This window comes from Phaethon lepturus, unplaced genomic scaffold (assembly GCF_000687285.1).
Source record: "Phaethon lepturus isolate BGI_N335 unplaced genomic scaffold, ASM68728v1 scaffold55639, whole genome shotgun sequence".
Lineage (NCBI taxonomy): Eukaryota > Metazoa > Chordata > Aves > Phaethontiformes > Phaethontidae > Phaethon > Phaethon lepturus.
The window spans coordinates 31,264-50,263 of NW_010562507.1; the positions used below are offsets into that span (position 1 = coordinate 31,264).

General features: G+C 37.7%; 1 protein-coding gene across 1 annotated transcript; it reads left to right on the forward strand.

The window, feature by feature from the left end:
* Positions 1-2,227: 2,227 nt before the first annotated feature.
* LOC104614316 (protein-glutamine gamma-glutamyltransferase 6-like) lies at positions 2,228-17,677 on the forward strand. The gene is made up of 13 exons (XM_010294266.1): positions 2,228-2,234; positions 4,158-4,331; positions 4,533-4,772; positions 9,070-9,188; positions 9,934-10,062; positions 10,225-10,405; positions 10,659-10,794; positions 12,400-12,503; positions 12,602-12,844; positions 14,254-14,571; positions 15,510-15,673; positions 16,397-16,521; positions 17,527-17,677. Exons 1-13 carry the CDS (start codon positions 2,228-2,230, stop codon positions 17,675-17,677), a joined length of 2,091 nt encoding a protein of 696 aa, XP_010292568.1.
* The last annotated feature ends 1,323 nt before the right edge of the window (positions 17,678-19,000 follow it).

Genomic DNA, 19,000 nt, shown 5'->3' on the forward strand with positions numbered 1-19,000 from the left:
GCATAGCCTTGGATTTAGAATGTGGATATACACTTAATTACTTCTTTTTACATCTCTTGTATGCATGAAAACAACCAGACTATGCTAAAGTCAAGCAACTTGCACTAACAGAAATGACAGAAGCTTGTAAATTGGACCTCTAGGGGAATTAACATGAAGGCAACACCCTTCCCCTGCAACACTTCACATGCACATGAAGTTAATGTGTCTAATTGAATGTGTGCCTACTTGGATTCAAACTCACAGGAGGGATTCTGCAATGTTTTTGTAGACGTTATATGGATCTCCTCTTTCTAGTAAAGAGTAGCAACAATACAAGTGTAAGGTGCAATATGGTTACCCTAAGGATATGATACTTGAATAGTACTTGAACAATAGACAAAACTATTAAGGAGATGAATGAAATAAGGAGATGATGAGAGTATGTTTTTCTCTGAAAGTTAGCAAACTGCACTGCAATTTCAAGGCTCTGAAACAAGGGAAAAAGGAGGAACAAAATATTTTGAACCATTTTGTATGATGGGTAGGTGGAATTGAACTAGGAAGAACATCTGTGACAATGTTAAGTTATTAGTCACTTAGGAATCATGACCGCTGCATTCCAAAGGGATTACAAAAGCAGCTGCTGATGCTTTGCTGTGGGGAAGGTGTGGATTGGCAGGTGCCACTTTGGGATGTAGGCCAGTCTGAGAAAGAGGTTGTGGTCGCTTGGTGAACACCGCTGTGGGCGTGTCTTACAGAGGTAAAGGAGGTGGCTGCAGCTGAGACAGAAAAAGTGTTCTGAGATTTAATTACTTGTATGAGTAGCAAGGAAGAAGAAAGGAAACAGTCATACTCCAGCAGGAGCAATATGTAACATCTGAAGCAATCACTATAAGTACTGAATGCCTGAACTTAAGAACTGGTCGATGCGGTTTGTCACTACGGCTGTGTGTGAAGATCAGGTAACATCAGAGGCTTGTGGCTCTTATGGTTTCCAAGGAATATGAATTAAGGAAAAGAGAAAAAGACCAACTAAAGTAGCTCTGAACAGCAATCAAATCTGAGGTGATTCCCGGAACAAGTTTTGACAGCCTGAACATCCTGGAAACTTCCAAGAAGAGGAAGGACCTCTGAATTACAATGTAAGTGGAGACACACCATACCAGATATACTGCTGCCAAGTCTGAAAAGTTTTAGTGGGGTTGGTTTTTTTCAGGATAGGGCTAGCATGAATGTCATATAAGTAAGTACTCTTTTAGTCTTTGTGGTATCAGAACAAAGTTTCTCAAAAAGGTGCAAGAAGCCCATTTTTTTGTAATATCAACCTTAGAAACAGCTTTTGGAGCTTAATTTCTGCTTCTTTTTCAGGTTGATTTTTTTGGTAAATTAAAATTCAGACTAATTTATTTTTCAAGCTTTACTGAGTGCTAAAACATAAACAGTGAAGCTGCAGAATCTTAAATAGATAAATATTCCTCCCCACAATAATGTCACTTTATTACTTGTACACTTTTAAGCAAGGGTACAAAAATAAAGAGAAATATATTCACAGTTATGAAGATAGGCAGGCTTAGAGTTTGCACTGATAAAAATTACTCATGGTTAATAGTTTGAGGGTTCTTTCTGAAATAAGACTTCTGCTGAAATAGTAGTATGGAGCTGGTTAATGTAACAGGTAAACAGACATTTGTTTCCGGTGGAAGTTTATAATTTGACATAAGTCAGGGGACATTGGAGATAATTTGAGACTCAAAAAAACCTCTAAAATCAACTCACAGCTGTTAAACAAAACCAGAAGTGACATTAACCAATCTGGAAGTTAAGTAATCAGGAAATGCTCCGTTTTCCTTCACATGGATTTTACATCCCACCACACTCCTCATTTCCTCATCCTTAAAGGTAACTTATTCATGGCACACCTATTATCCTTTGTAGGAAGTTCTTCTTGTCTTGGGATTCAAGAGAATGCATTTCCTCTGAGTAAATAATTTTGGTATCTCCTCCCATAATTACACCTACGCTGAGTAGGAACATTGGCATTAGACATACATATATTATAGGAACTAGTTAATTCATTTGACAAGTCTACAGGTATTAATAACAACTGCTAAGTACCTCTCCCTTCTCTCAAATTTCAGCTGACAGCACAAAAAGATTGCTGTTTTTTTTCTTTTATGATTAATGTGACTTGGACATCCTTGAAGAACAAAGTAGAAGTTGTATGCAATTCTCATAAGCTGAGGGAATGGCAGGTGAGTTCTGCATGTCATTTGCTTCCCTTCAGCAGGTACTTTATTCCAGACTGCTTCCTTAAGATACATGCCCTGTAGGTATCTGCTCGGATTTCTTATCTGAAGGAAATTTTATATTGTAATTTGTTCTTGCACTTAATTTTCAAACTTTTGTTGTTGTTATTATTAAGACCTGTTTGAGAATAATTTTTGAGCTAAGCAGAGGATACCGGGGCGGCGGGGGGTGCAAAAAAAAATTCCCATTACTTCAAAAGGCACCATGCAGAACTCCATCTAAACCCTCTATTTTTTAAATGCTATTTCAGAGATGTGTTATGCTTTGTATTAATAAAATTAGTGTAATCCATTCTAATGGAGCTGTGAGCATGGAGACCATAGATGGGAATTCAAAGGTGCATTAAAACCCTACTAAAGGAAAACAATAATGAAAATATTTCTGCTTTTTAAAGTTTAAAATGAAGATTATTATTGAACTGGGCAATTGCAAAGCAGGGTTCTCTGTTGTTTAATGATGAAACAAACATTTTCAAATCAGGTTTTAAAATGTTGCTTTGCAGGGAAAGCAGCAGCCTACTGCAGTTCACTGTTGTCCCAGATAGTTGTGCTAAAGATTCTCTTTTTCACCCCTTCAACACTTACTCACATTACTACTTTCTGGTGGACTACAAAGAAAAAAATTATTCTTCCTTGAATTTAATTGTGGCACTTTTTTGCACACGTTAGATTTTACTTTTACTACGTCTTCAAAGATTATATGTAAATTGTAGTTTAATATGCAGCTATATTGTTTCAGATCTGACTTAGTATTTTATTGCACTGCTATATGGTATGAGATAGATTTGGAAGCTTGCTTGAAGATCCCTACTATAATAGCGCATGGTGCCATAGGCCTTAATCCATCCTTTCCATCCCACTCTGTTGTTATTGTTTTCTTTTGAATTACCTTTAAAATGGTGGTGGTCATGTCCCTCCATCCTGTCCTCCCTCTTCCCCCCTGCCAACCTCATTGCATTTATGATACTAGCATTAATAAAAGTAGTTTGGAAGGTACTTCACCAAGGTACTTGCCCTGAGCATTTGCCAAAACTTGCAACACAATGCTCCAGGTGTACTCCTGCTCATAAGGAAGATATAAACACAGAGGACAGTGCCTCTCAGAGCTCCCAAAGACAATATAACTGCTCAAGTTTGAGTGTGGCAATAAAACATGAAATATAGAAGGGAAAACAATTTTGCAAGGAAGATTATATGCATACTCGCTTGCCAAAAAAAGTAGTTTAGCATTTAAGGTGGCAAGAGACACTTTATGGGTCTTAAACCACAGAACATAATTGCCGTATGTGTGCAGGAGGACACTTGATATCAGAGAACCCCAAGCACACTAAGTCATCAGAATTCCTCTAGGTCATGAAGATATTGCCTACTAGAACAGGAATTCCAGTGGTCCAGTTGTCAATTTGAACAGAGCTAAATTCAGTCAGATTGATTTCTTTGTCAAAATCTCTGACTTATGTCCTCAAATACCTCTTGTTTTTTCATATAAGACAGATGATCTCTCACTATGCATCTTTCCCAGCATCAGGGTGCAAGCGGGAAAAGTAAGATGTCCTAGTAGCCATTTCTGGGATCCTAAAAATATATACGTTGAAAATGTAGAGGGGCTACAGGCCACTTTATTTGGTGCTGACAATGAAGTGATACTGATTTGTCCTGTAATTTTTTTTCCAAGCCCAGTGATAAAACGGTATCCAGCACTGTATAGGAAGTATGTAACTCTTTGGTGTTTGATAGCCCTGTAACAAAACCCATCTGCTTTTTACTTGTCCTTCCTCCAGTAAGAGATAACTGCTCTTAGCAACCTCACCTTAAAATTACTTCTTTCCATGCTGGCTGCTTCTTCATGTCTTTTCTTTTATTTTACAGATCTAACACCAACACACATCAGCTGGCAGCCATCAGTAAATGCAGGCACACACCATACTGACAGATATGCCAACACTGAGTTGACTGTGAGGCGAGGACAAGCCTTCACTATTACTTTGTACTTCAACAGACCAAAGCAGAATGGGGAGAGCCTAGGATTTGTCACTGAAATAGGTAACACTCCCTTAGCTTAATCCATGCTCTCATAGAACTATAATCATTATCCATTGTAGTTCTCCCCTTATTCTAATTAGAGATTCAGGTTTTTTCTATGTATTTTTAATGCTTCCCCCCTTAATGTGCTCATTTCAAGTGTGAAGTTAATATTGAAACCACACTCTGGAATGGAAACCAATTACCCCTTCTTTTGGGCAGGACCATCCCCCTCAGAATCTCATCGTACAAAGGCTGTATTTAACCTCTCTGAGGTGGGGGCAAGTGGCTGGAGTGCTGTCCAAGGACCTAGTGAGTCTGGCTCTATGAACTTTACAATATCAAGCCCAGCCAATGCTGTCATTGGACGATACAATCTCATCCTCCGGGTAACCTCAGGGAACAAGATCTTCTCCAGATTCCTGGGGCAGTTTGTGTTACTCTTCAATCCTTGGTGCCCAGGTAGGTAGCAATGCCTTCACTCTGGAATGTAACTGGCCTATTTATTTTCATATCTACACAGTGAGCTTGCTCCCTTCAAGCTGTCTCTCTTTGGGTCACCAGCAGCAATCTCAGCTATCTGTTCAGAGATCTGGTTTTACTACATTAAAAAGCTGCTGCTGCACCCCACCCTACCTTTTTATCCTAATGAAATGTGCTATATGGGATGATATCATAGACTCTTTCTTTCTTCAAGACTGAGCAGATCACTGTGTAGGTGAGGGCTGACAGACTTTTAAGTCCATGTACTTCTCAGAACTTGAAACAAGCACACAGCAACATCCTTAATTTGCACCTAAATCAAAGTAAGATTGCACTTGTAAATGCTAACTGGAAAGACAATAGCTCCACTAACTTGATGAAAACCTAACAGAGGGCTAGTGTGAAGACAGCTGGCATTTCCCCATGTCTTTCATCATGGGTTGAAAAGGGACATCTCTTGCTGCTCCGTTTTTTATTTCTGCAGCCTCAGCATGTTGCAGAAGAAATGCAAATTCCTAAACTCAGATTTTGCAAATCTGTGATAGTCTGGAAACCTAGATTAGCCTTAAAACACTGTAGAGTTAAGGGAGCTCTTAGCCAGCCAAGTGACTAAACAGCTTATAAAAGAAAAGTAACTACAAACATCCACTATTTTCTTCTGTCACCATATGTTAATCAAGCACCACTAACAAATATGTCAAGAGCCAAGATGGAAAAAGCTGCTAATTAGCTCAGCATGTCTTGGAAGACAGAAATAATTGTAGAAGTATGTTCAGGAAACTCAGACTGTCTCTGCATAGACAGTCCTGAGGAGAAAAGCCTGCTCAGAACCCCCTGAAAGATCACTTGTGGTGTAACTTCTAATGATGGAAACCACATGGCAGGGACTGAAATATTTGACAGCTCCTTAACTGGAACACCAGAGTAGCAGTGGTACTCATGAGACCAGAAAAATTTTTCTCGGATTAAAACTGAGAAAAATTAATCTGTGCCATTCCAGTTTAAAACTACTGATTTTGCAGAAGAGCCTTCCAGATTTATCAGACAATGCAATGACCACTGCCAAACAAGAGGGAGTATCCTCATAGTAGGATGCTGCTGAATGAGCTTCTGCAAAGTGGAATAGCTCCCTAGTCCTGACAAACAGGAACAGATTCAGTTTGAGGGTATGTTACTGCTATAGTAAGTGTCGTAGCAGAAGGGAAATAGAAAATGTATTTTCTCAGCAAAGGATAAATGGCAGATCTGGCCTGTAGATATGGTTCCACACAGGAGGTTATTCATTAAGCTGGAAGAGACAGGAATTCATTCAGAAGCTGTAATACCAGTAAAGAACTACGTACAGGGAAGCAGTCAGAACTAGAGATGAAAGGAAAAGCACTGAGTTGGAGAAAAGCTACTAGTGAAACCTTAAGTGTCATCTGAAAAAACACTCTGATCAAATGGTTCATTATTGACTTTGATACACTGACATTAGGCAGCATTGCCCATACACAGATAGGCTGAAATACCTCATAGAAATTACTGCTTGACCTCAGACTGGAGTAGTTGAGAAGGGATAAGATATAATAATACAAAATAAAAGACCATACGTTTCAGGAGAAATAACAATACTTTCAATGGCAGACTTACCATCTGGAAATCATGAAGAATGTGACAGTATTGGTTAATCAAAGAATGAGAACCACAGTTAAATGGCCCTGAAAAAGGCAAATGCAATCTTAAACTGTGTAACAGGAAACACTTACTCAGATTCAAATATTAATGCCATTGTACAAGGTGATGAGATCTCATTTTGGAATTTTCTTTCAGTTAATCTTTCCTGAACAGGAATTATGAATTAGAACATGTTCAGTGAAGGGTTACAAGGATAGCTGAACACATGAAAAGCCTCTTGGACAAAAAGAAAACTTCTAGTTTAGCAAGCCAAAAGCAATTAGTTTCAACAAGTTATATATCTGAAATAAACACAGGATTTGGACACAGAAAATACTGATCTTACAATAATGATAACAAACCAATAAGCTTATTAATTCACTGATGTATGTTTCAAACCTGTGGATAAAACATTAGGTGATGTTTTAACATTAATAAAGTTTCTTAAGGACATTTAAAGAGATATCTAAGATACTTGCAAGCCAACCTCCGATAACGACGCGTTATGTCTTAATGCCATTGAAGAAATGTAAAGTTAACTGCTAGAATAAAGAGTGCTATTGTTAATTAAATGAATGACCATACACTGCTTATCTACAGTTCACAAGTGAACGTGTCAATTTTAAAGCTTTAGAGGATAAAAAGATACGTATGTCTGAGAATATTGTAGAATGTGCCTTTTCTCTGGCTTTCTGATACTTGCCACTTGTTTCTGTGCCAAAGATTACATGAAGAAATTACTAGAAGTATATGTATGCTAGAAAGCATACTTAGATATTGATTTCAAACTATCGATAGAAATTTACATCCTGCTTTTTTCTCACTGTGCCAGGATAAATTTTAACTTCATTTTAACTTCAGAATGAGAGGATAGAATACATATATATATACACACACACACAGAGTATTTTTGTATTGAAAGGCATTAATTTAATAAAGGATTAGGTCTATAGTGGTCTGTCTTTCTATAAATGTCAGAAAAGAGGACTATCAGTGGCTGATTGTGGTTTTTTCTCCTTGTGTACTGGGAGTAACAGAAGAAGAGATTGTTACTATGTAGTCATACTTGAAAGGAAGAGATTTGTTGTGGTGGTTTTTTCCTCCTTTTAAACTAATGTTATTTTTGCTTTGAGTTATTGGTGTTACTATTAAAAAAGTGTAAGTATACTTATTCAAAGAATTGGTTCTAGAATATTACAATTGAGAGCATATAAACCTTAGAAAAAAAGATGTTCTTTAAGTGATTATAGAAGGACATTTAGATTGTTCAGAATCAAACTCATAGGGCTAGAATGTTCTTAGGAAGTTTTCTAGTCACACCATGCTCTAAGGCAGGTTCAGTCTAGCACTTAGGTCATTCCTGACACATCTTTAATTTCTTCTTAATGATCAGCCATTAGGGAAGCTCCAGTACCTCCCCCAACAATTCACTCCAATAAAACACTAGCCTTTCCATTAGAATTTTTTCCTATTAACTAACCAAATCTTTTTTGCTTTGATTTCAGCATATAATTTCTCATCCTACATACGACAGACACCAAGAACAGATATCCTACTCCCCACCCTCTTCACAAGAATTTCTGTAATTGATTACCATGCTTGCCCCGTTCCTCACACCCATTTTTTTTCTACCTTAAAGAACTCTGAGTTAATTCCTAAGTTATATTCTTTTCATAAGTTATATTTTTAGGATTGCTGAGCACTTTCAGTACTCCTCTGACTCTTTCCAACAGGTCCATAGCTTGAAGTGCAGCACCTGGAACTGCACACAGTTCTCTAGGCCTATGCTGGCCCGAAAGCTTGGGAATCAACATTGATGATGATATTAAAAAAAAAAAGTGTGGACACCCACCACAAAAATAGACTTATATCATGTGATATAATTTGTTAAATAAACTACACAATCTGTTTATTTGCAGGAAGGGAAGGATGGCAAGTTCCTGTAGGAAGGTAAAGAAGCTGACTCAATAAAATAGAAAAGCTGATTTTTATATGTATTTCCTGAAATTATGAAGCTTTCAGAAAATTATTTTAAACATTATGAAATTAAACATAGAGCTAAGTAGATATTACTACCTAAAGAGTGACCAAAACAACCTAAACATCTGTGGGAAGCCAATGCTTTCGTAACAGCTACATACTGTGCCATAGACTAGGGAAACCAATGAGTAACAACAAAGTCAAAGCGAATGGTTGAACAGGCTATCCTAATAACATTCCTGATAGCACTTTGGATCAGGCAAGTAGAGAACTTTACTTAGGAATCTTAAAACAAGATTAACATGACTGGAAAACAGAAAAATGTCATCTGTGTGATTCTTTTCAAATGGCTATTCTATTTCTAACTACCCCAAGAAGGCAGAAAAATACAGTGAGCTAGCCTGGACTTCCTCACAAAAATACAATGTACAGATAAGGGACATTCACATAATACTAAAATTGGGTAAAAAAAGTTGAAGTAATAGAACATGGATTTCCCCCACCCAGGCCATATACAATAGCAGGAATTTTCACTACACTATGCATGCTCAGGGAGCTATAACAATGCGAAATCAAGATATAAATGTTTTTGAAATGTTGCTAGCTTTAAGTGTAAAAGCATGTCCAACTGTGTTTTCAGGTGACGATGTCTACATGGCTAATGACAATGAGAGACAAGAATATGTTCTAAATGAAAATGGAATAATCTTTGTGGGCAATGCAAAGTACATTGAAGCAAGAGGATGGTACTATGGACAGGTAAGCCATAAGGAGTTCATTTGGGCTCTTACTTGTCTCCAATAGCATTTTCTCTATAGGTATGCCTATTTATATGAAAATTGAACAAACCTGGCTATCCTTACTTGTGGTTTGCTCACTGTGTGCCTAATAGGAGTTTGGTGTGAGAAATGGCTTAGCACAGAACTGCAGACAGGATTGACTTCTACATACACTTGAAGCTCATGGTACAAGTGTGGACCTCATCTGTGACCAAAGCATCCAAAGTACAAGTGACAATACACTTGTGTGGCTCCAACATACCCACTGTTTTTGTGATGCAGTTATAATGGGCCAGAACAGACATTGAATAAAATCATAGAATGGTTTGGGTAAAGATCATTTAGTCTGATCTCCCTGCAATAAGCAGGGACATCTTCAACTAGATCAGGTTGCTCAAAGCCCCATCCAACCTGATCTTGAACATTCCCAGGGATATAAGTCAAGGGAATCTAATAACTGCAGTCAGAATAAACTTGGAAGTTTTAGTTTTACTGCAGTCATCTCTTCTGATGGCAGAAGGCATCATGCCAGATTTTTGCTTTATTTAGTTAGTCCTGTTTTTAGCCAATGTTGCAGTGTGAACTGCACATTACTGTCTTTGTGTCTTACTGTCCCTACCACCTTTGGGCTGGAATATCTTGGAAAGGAGAAACTGCAGTAAAATCTCCTCTAACTCTGTTTGTGAAACTATCTATTTTCTTAAATTTATCTTATCCAATCACAGTTTCAAGATCATCTTCTTAACATCTGTCTCACCATGCTCGATCTGAGCCTGTACTATCGTCAGGACCCAGCCATTGATGTATCCCGAAGAGGAGATCCTAAATATGTGGGCCGAGTAATCAGTTCTATGGTAAGAAATGGACAACTTAATCTGAATCCTACATGCTTAAGCAGAAATCATTAGTTATACCACAGACACTCAGTCACCTGCACCTTAAGCAATATAATTAACTAGATATGGTGCGTTACACACAGTTGATTTTGTGCATTCTGTCCATTGGCTTATTTTTAGATCAATGGAAATGATAATGATAATGGAGTTCTCCTGGGAAAGTGGCAAGGAAGTTTCCATTCACATGAGAATCCATCCAGATGGGATGGCAGTGTGGTAATCCTCCAGAAATGGCGTCAAGACAACTACAAGCCTGTTCAGTATGGCCAGTGCTGGGTTTTTGCAGGCGTGATGTGTACAGGTAAGCTTTAAGAATAGCTGACTGGTGAAATGGGAGGTATTTGTGACCTCTGGTTTTATAAAATAAATTGCTTTGTAGTTTTGATAAGAGGAACAGTGCTCTGAAGACTGCAAATGCTGATATATATAAAACTACAAATAAATAAAGCTACAAAATATTTAGACACTTAACTTTGCTTCTCAGGTATTTGTAATCATTGTACTAAAACTGTGCATTTTTCATGTTTGTTTTTTGTTTTTTAAATATATTTCAGTTCTGAGGTGCTTGGGGATTCCAACTCGTTTGGTTTCAAATTTTAACTCTGCCCATGATGTGGATAGAAACCTGAGTATTGATAAGTACTATGACAGTTCTGGAAAGAGTCTTAATATCAGCAAGGATTCCACATGGTAAATACATTTTTTCCATCTCACCAATAATTAGAGAGAGGATTTGTGAGACTTAAACATGAACACTAGTAGTACAAAAGCAACCGAGTGGACAAAATTTAATACAAATATCTAAATTAATACACGAGGCATCCATTTGGAAAGAAAACATACTTCATGGCTTTGAGATAATTTACTTCAAACAAACAACAAGCCAAATTTTTTGCAGTCCCTGACCTCAAACAAGTTGCAACTCTCTTTCAAAAGCATGTTTCCATTGACAATGTACCAGTTCCCAAGGCTCTTTTAATTATTGACACCTAACCAGTCTGTTCCTGATAATGCAGCTGTGTACCTTCCATGCTCCTAACTGGTTTACTGCTGCCATAACTTTCTCTCATCACACATCCAAAGCCTGTGTTTCTCAGCTTGGTGTGTCATTCTCCCCAGGTAGATGGGAGGCACCACAAGAAGTTTTCCAACACTCCTTTTGCTAGACCTTCCCTTTGTGGGCACTGAAAAAACAGAGAACAATCCCAGCTCTCTCCGGACTTGGTTATTGGACATTGTAGTCCAATGCTGTAAACTGCTAGTGATCCATGATCATCAATCAAGCACCAAAATTTGAGTAGACAAAGAAACATGATATTCTTTAAATAATACCATTTTATGCTTTAGTTGCCCTCTAGTTTTAACATCTTTACTCTGCAGCCAGATCACTTTCTGAAAAGTGAAGTAACTAGGCTTAAACGTATATCATATAGCTCAAAGTTTCTGTGCACACTAGGCTTCACCAAAAGAATCATTTTTACCTAGTCTGCTTCATTTCACTGAGTGTATGTGGTTCAAGGATATGGGAAGTATTTCACCTCTTAAATTCCTTAAAAGTATTAGCCTCTGAACAAAATTCAGCCAACAGATCTTCTTTTCTGGGTCCTTCTGTGACCTACATTTTACCGATCTTTCGTGATATTCTTTCAGAGTTTGTGGAGCTAAATAACACTGTATGCTGTTGAAAACAAAGCTATAAAGAGTTTTTAATCAGGACAAAAGAGATTCATAGAGAATAAGATGACTAATGACCATTAAAGGCAGTGGTGTCAATGTAATGACTAATTCAGAAAGTCCCTAATTCTTTGACTGCAAGAAATCATAGAGCATATCAGGGGAAGAATCATTCTATTCATGTGCTGTTCTTATCTCTTTTCTAAAGATCTGCTGCTGCACGCTAATATAGATGGACTAGTGGACTTTATGAACATTTTATCTGACCCAATATAGCTATTTTAAGTTTCCATTTAAACAAAGCATTTCTCACATTTGAAGGTTACTGAACTCAATCACCAAGTGTTGCCTATATCCAAGGCTTAAATCTTTCACTTGTAGTTCATATTGCTCCCTAAGCAAGATGCTGACATCTGTTCTCTCCCTCCCCATGCTGAGGTTTACACCTCAAAAGCAGGCAGTAAAACTATCCTTTGAAAGAGGTAGTGAGTTGCTGTAACTTGACAGCTTGTGTCACATCTTAGAGAATCTTTAAAAAACAAAATTCCCTATTCCTTTCTAATTAGAAGTTTCTATGACTCAATATGACTATGTTTTCTAGACATTGTTCTTTGTCTCCAGGGATTATCACGTCTGGAATGAAAGCTGGTTCATTCGCCCAGACCTGGGAACGTCATACAATGGATGGCAGGTTTTAGATGCAACTCCACAAGAACAAAGCAAAGGTAACATACAGTATAAGTTCTTAGCATGCCTTAATATTCCTTCTCCAAACTCAGAACAACTAATAAAGTTTGACTTTTTTTTTCTTTTCATGTTTTAGGATTATTTCAGTGTGGCCCTGCATCTGTCATAGCCATCAAAGAAGGTGATGTAGATTTGGATTACGACACCTTATTTGTGTATACAGAGGTGAATGCTGATTGCAACAGATGGATTGTATACAATGATGGAACTAAGAAAAGAGTTTATTGTGACACTGAAATAATTGGCAGGTTTATCAGTACCAAAGCTGTGGGCAGCAATTCCCGTGTGGATGTCACCTATAATTACAAATATCCAGAAGGTAAAGGAATTATCACAAATTTTCTCCTTGTTATCACAATTATCTCCTAATGAATTCTTGGTGCTAGGAAGCTAGGATGGGTAACCTGTTTTGTTTGAGCATCTCTCCCCTTTCTTCAGAAAATATTTCTGCCCGTGTTCTCACACTACTTTCTTAATACAAGTATTATATTTCTGGTTTTGTGTATTTAGTAATTTCCTTATTAAGGCACAATACAAAATATACTTTAGTCCCTTACACAAAAGTACAAAATACAATATATACACAAAACAGGGCTATAAAATACATTTTACTACCCAAGGCAGACAAACCCTCAAGCTATCATACCAAAGAGTCTTAAAACTGAGTCCATCATGTATCCTGAACTGTGCACAGGTCTGTAGTATGGGAAGTTACAGATTAATAAGTACTAGTTTTCTGGCATAGCTGGCATAGGGAGTGGGGCAACAATCAAAACACCAATCCAAAACCTTAAGCTCCAGTCCTCTAACACCATCTCCCACATGACCTCATGTTCAGTCTCTCTCAGCAAATAAGTTACTTCTTGCTGTGTCCATTCCAACTCCTCATCCTTCCTTTTGAAGGCCCCATTACATCCCGCTCCCAAGAGGAGCAACTCACTCAGTCTCCCTCTCTGCCTGTATAAATTCACCAAGTCATTCTCTTGCGCTCCTGCTCTGACATCCAGCCATCAGCTACCCAGCCATTCGGTCGTTACGTGTTTGTACTCCCAGTGGACTCACGTCTCCACATTATTGGATTCTGGAAACAAAACTAACAGGAAACAATAAAGGGACTAAGTGCCATTCAACTGTACTAAGGAAAGCGAAGCAGCAAAGGTTAAGAACTGCATAGCCATATGTTTGCAGGAATATTTTTATCTTCCCTCAAAAACTTGGTACCTATGTCTTTCCATTTGTTTATTCTTTTATTTAGGGTTACAGATTTCATATAATCATTTGCTTAATGTTTGTGGCTCAAAGTCTCAAAAAAAAAAAAGGAAGATGTATCTCACTTTTTTTAAAGTTTGCCATTCAGAATCAGTGGCCGTATTTCAATACTTCACTCCTCACAGTTTTAATGCAACCGTATTTAATACAGAGGCTGGTGATCATCAGATTAGCAAGGTAACACTTATCACACTACTGCATGTTCTGGTCAAAGCAAAAGATATCTTGCATCATAAATACAAATGCATCATATTTAATCTTAGTGACTTATTCCAGTATGTTTATTACTTTCATGTGAAAAACCTGAACAGAGGCCTAAAAAATATGGGGAACTTTTAGGTATTGCATATTGCTGGGTGATACAGAGCTGACACCCTATATCATTCTGAAAGCCTTTACATGGAGAAGGTGCAATGGCAACAAAAGTATGAATTTTACTTGGTTCTCTCCTTTGACCAGGTTCTTCTGAGGAAAGACGAGTTTATAAAAAGGCCTTGGCCAAGATATTTCGATCAAATATCACAGAAGGACGCACAGAAACTCCAGATGAAAGATCTTCAGAGACAATTAGAAACCCTGGGATCTCTGGGAAATTCAAGCTGGCTGAACCTCCAGTGTTTGGCAAAGACATTACCCTGATGTTAATTCTCAGTAACCTATCTTTTGACCACAAGACTGTGAAGGTGGACATTAGTGCATCAACCATCCTGTACACAAGGCGAGCAGTGGCAGAGATCCTGAAGGCAACCACTTCTGTGGATCTTGGTTCTAAACAAGGTAACTTTTAATGTCCCTAAGGAGCCAGTGTAGCCCTCCTCTTATTCACACGAAGGCAACTGGAAGGAAGAAACATCAGTATCGTATCTGTATCAGCCTTGTAGTGCATCTACTTGTTCCATCTCTTAATAACATTGCTTATGACTACATTTTACAAAATTTTTTTTCCTCTGAAAACTTTCACTAGTTCAACCAGGAATTGAAGATCTCATGAAATACTATATAGAACACTACATCTATGTTATAGCACCAGAAGCACTATATATATGTGTGTGCACCTATCTGTGGTGATTATTACATGTACAGGAACACATCTAACTCTTTTAACAAATAAAATGTCTGATATATGCTCTCTGGCATTCAACAGGCAACACTTTCATACAAATTAACTAGGACAAAGGTTAAGTTACGTGAAACTCTGTCTCTCTTAAAAGAGTCAAGGCTATTAAAACTATTACAGAGGTCTTTTTCATCCCCAAGGGCTACAAAGATAAACATTTTTTCCATATACAGCAGAAAAGTTGTAGGACTACAATACATAGCTGACCAGGTCACCTGCAAAGGATCCCTGTGAAACTTGACCCAGACCTTCTTCTTGACTGAGGTAAAACAAATAGGATATAAGGAGACAATAGATAAAAATAGTTATACCTCTAATTATAAGAAATACACAGGGACAGGGATCCAGCGAAATGCAGGTAAGCAGATTCCCTCAGTTTCAGGCTGAAATCTTCCATTCAAAACCATAAGGGTCAAGTAAGTAGAAAAGGATCACCAGAACAGGGAAATACACAACCAGTTTCACAAGGAAGAAATATTAACAGACTCTAGCTGTCTTCTGTTCTCTTCAATAATTTCAAAACATCCTCACAATAACTCTCTCTTCTTTAGTATTCTTTGAGAATATAACGGTTCCTAAATATATGTCTGAATTCCAGGGAAACATATCCGGTTAAAGATCCCTTATTCTTATTATGGAAAATACCTGACTACTGACAAAAGGATCCAAGTTACTGCTTTGTGTGAAGTCATGCACACGCACAGGCTAAAGCTGCTGGTGGAGAAGACAATCATTTTAGAGGACACAAACATTATCATTAAGGTAAACAATTCTCTCCCTGATGTCCTGAACAGACAGAAAGAACCAAAGAGTCTTTCTGGAGCTCAGTATTAAGATGGGAATTTGGGGATAAAAGCATTAATTTAGGCTGCAATTTCAGATGTTGTTCTAAAATTGAGAGTGTAAGCATGCAAGACACCAATTTTGAATATTTGCCTGAATCTGCCCCCTGTTTTTCCAGAACAGCTCTGTTACCTTCTTTCTTTCCCAGTCACATGCCACTGCTTTATGTTCACAGAACTTGTTTTCATTTTCATCTGTATTCTTGTTATTGGCAAGTGCTTGTGTTGCCTTTAAACAACTTTGCCTACTCCCAAAATAGAGACTTAAACCGTTAATTCTAACCTATGTTAGGGCCATTCTATATTGTTCTAACGCTTTAATCCTAATCAATGATGTGCCAAAAAAACCAAAAAGCCACTCAGCAACCCAAAGACCAGACATATTTAATGACATATGTCTGTATAGTCAGCGCTCTATTTCACTGAAATTGTGCACAAAATATTGCATACAGCTTGACAGCACTATTTAGCTAATCCAAATGAAATCCAGCTTCAAGTATTAGCAAAAGCATACTGTCAGTTAAATTTCACTGCTCCTTCCAGTACCTCATTCATCCTCAAATATGAGAGATGTTTTGCTAACAGTTTGACTCCAGAAAAGTATAAAACAGTGAATGATCAGAAATGTGTCTTCGTCATTTAGATTCCTCGGCGGGTTGTAGTGAACAAAGCTGTCACTCTAGAGATCTCATATGCCAATCCCCTCCCTGAACCTGTGAACCGCTGCGTACTACTAGTGACTCTGATGAATCAACAGGTCAAGATACGGTAAGTGAAAGCTGTAGCATTTACTCAGTGCTTCCAACATGACCAATAGCATGTCTAGTTTCTCAATAAGAAAAAAAATCACGGCTGAATTGTCTTTTTCATATTTTCTACTTATAAAAATAAAAATGACACCAAATATTTATTGAGATATTATGATTTCTCTATTTATTTATTTTTTTCCATAGGAACTTCGTTAACAATTAAAAACTGCTAACATCATTCCTTCCTGGGAAAGCAAATGAGCATGTCAGATTCTTTTGTCTCTCTGATATTTCTTCTACAGCTTGGCTTTGTGTTCCTATTTTTATAAACAGTATCCTAATACTAAGAAGACACTGCCATAGCTCCCTTGTTTCAGCCCAACCAAGAAGATGCTCTGTTCTCCTTTAAAGTAGGAGAAAATCATGCCTTTTCAAAACATAAGAGCAAAAGGTTCTATAACTTTTTTATTTTCCTCTGGACTCTATTGGTTTATGGATTAACTCAGTGTTGAGAAGCTCATATTTCCTAAAGCTTGGTTTACTATAAAATAACCTGACTTGCTGTGGCTCTGGAAATATTTGGACATAATAATCCTTAAAAATATGGAAAACATTATTCCAGTGAAAGCCAGTTTAGGCCAAAAGGAGACACAAAACAAAGCACCCTGGCCATTAGAAAAATCATATTATTGCCAAAATGGGTATGAACCAAGCAGGCATCAGACAGAGCACTGACCTTTGACATCCAAATTTTCCTATCCTGAGTTTATATCAACTATCCAAACTTGTATCCAGCCCTTACACAGAGGCATGATATAGCACTTCTCATTTCCATTAGTCTATTCAAGAGTAAATGAAGATGGTACTATCTTTTCTCATTTCTTAGTCTACACAAAGCCTCAAACACTAAGTAATTCTCAAAAACTAAGGCTGGGTCTCAAGTAACTGTTCTGCTTCTTGGGAATCTCAAGGCAAGACAATGCACATCTGAATTAATTGATTATTTAATATATTTTTTTTTCAGTCTGGCACGACTGGCACCAAGGGAGAGGTCAAAAATTTATTTTGAATTCACACCTCGCAGGACTGGGCCCTTACAGCTGCAAGTAGACTTCTCTTGTGACAAATTTTCACACATTAAGGGATTTGTAACCATTGCAGTAGTACCTGCATAACGTGATGGAATCAATCTCCTATTTCAGCATTAACATGGCGAGACATCCTCTTCTGTATCGGGACAGCGATGACAGCAAGAACCTTTCCACAAAAACTGGTGACCTCTTACACTGCAATAGAATCAAATCTCCTGCTTTCACAGTGCTTAATTATTTAGTCTCCAATTATATTGCCTTTTTTTTGTCCTCTTGTTTAGAAAAATGAAGCCCCCTCCTTGTAGAAATAGTTTCACTGTTTTATCAAATCTCATTGTGTTAAGCTCCTGGTTTTGACTTTTCCATCAGATAATTAATACAGTCTCTTTGTGACCACATTCTAATTGTCAGCGATAAATAAAACACTATTCATATAGCTGTATTCTTTTGTAATGAATTTGTACATTCCATGGAAATATTACGAGAAATCACAAGATTGATGAAAGTTCTTTTTCCTTCATTGAACAAGTTTCTTATCTAAAAAAGTAGAACATTTCCTCCATTGTTCATTTAATTTCTGTATTTTGTGACACCTATAACACTCTGAATAGGGAGAGGGAAAAAAAAGCGTGTGAGGGCTGGAAAAAGTAATGTTTGGGGTCCACGAAAACAATATTTCTGTAGCCTGTGGGCATAGGCCTGTCACAGAGCAGAAAACACATGTACATATTCAGATCAGTGACTTAATTCCTAGGTAACATGACAGAGTCCCAAGCACCACAAAGCTCGGGGATAGTCTTGCATTAATATGGAAGTCCAGCAACACAAGGTAACTAACATTTTTTGCCCACCAGCGTAAGATGACTGGAGGCAAGGGACACATTTGTCTTCAAACCCTCCCAACGTAACTCATTTGCAGGTAGCCCTTACTCCACGCCTCTGCCACAGTGTTTGCATAGAGATGTCTAGATGCCTCTTTTGTGGGTTCCCAATCTTAACATTGCCAGGTACCAGGTCTCACCTGAAACACACTTTCAAGTATCCTTAAGGATTCTCTATTACTGCAGGCAACGCAGCCTCTCCAGGGACTGCTATGAAAGCTAATAAATTACAGGACACAGTAACCACCTGCCCACACCTCAGAAGTAGAGTGTGAGGCAGTAATGGTGTACAAACAGCTCTACCAAGCCTGAAGATTTAGATTTGTTGTCCAATTTATAAAATGTTTAAAGCAGAATTAATAAGGCCAAAATTCTGAACCACAGAGCTGTCAGGAAGTTAGATATGGACATCTTTTGTCTGACAGATGATAATATTTCAGAGAACCTGATGCATCCAGACATGATCACAGATTCTTACTGAAAAAAATTCGCAACAAACCATAACAAAACTTTAGATTCCTTTTTT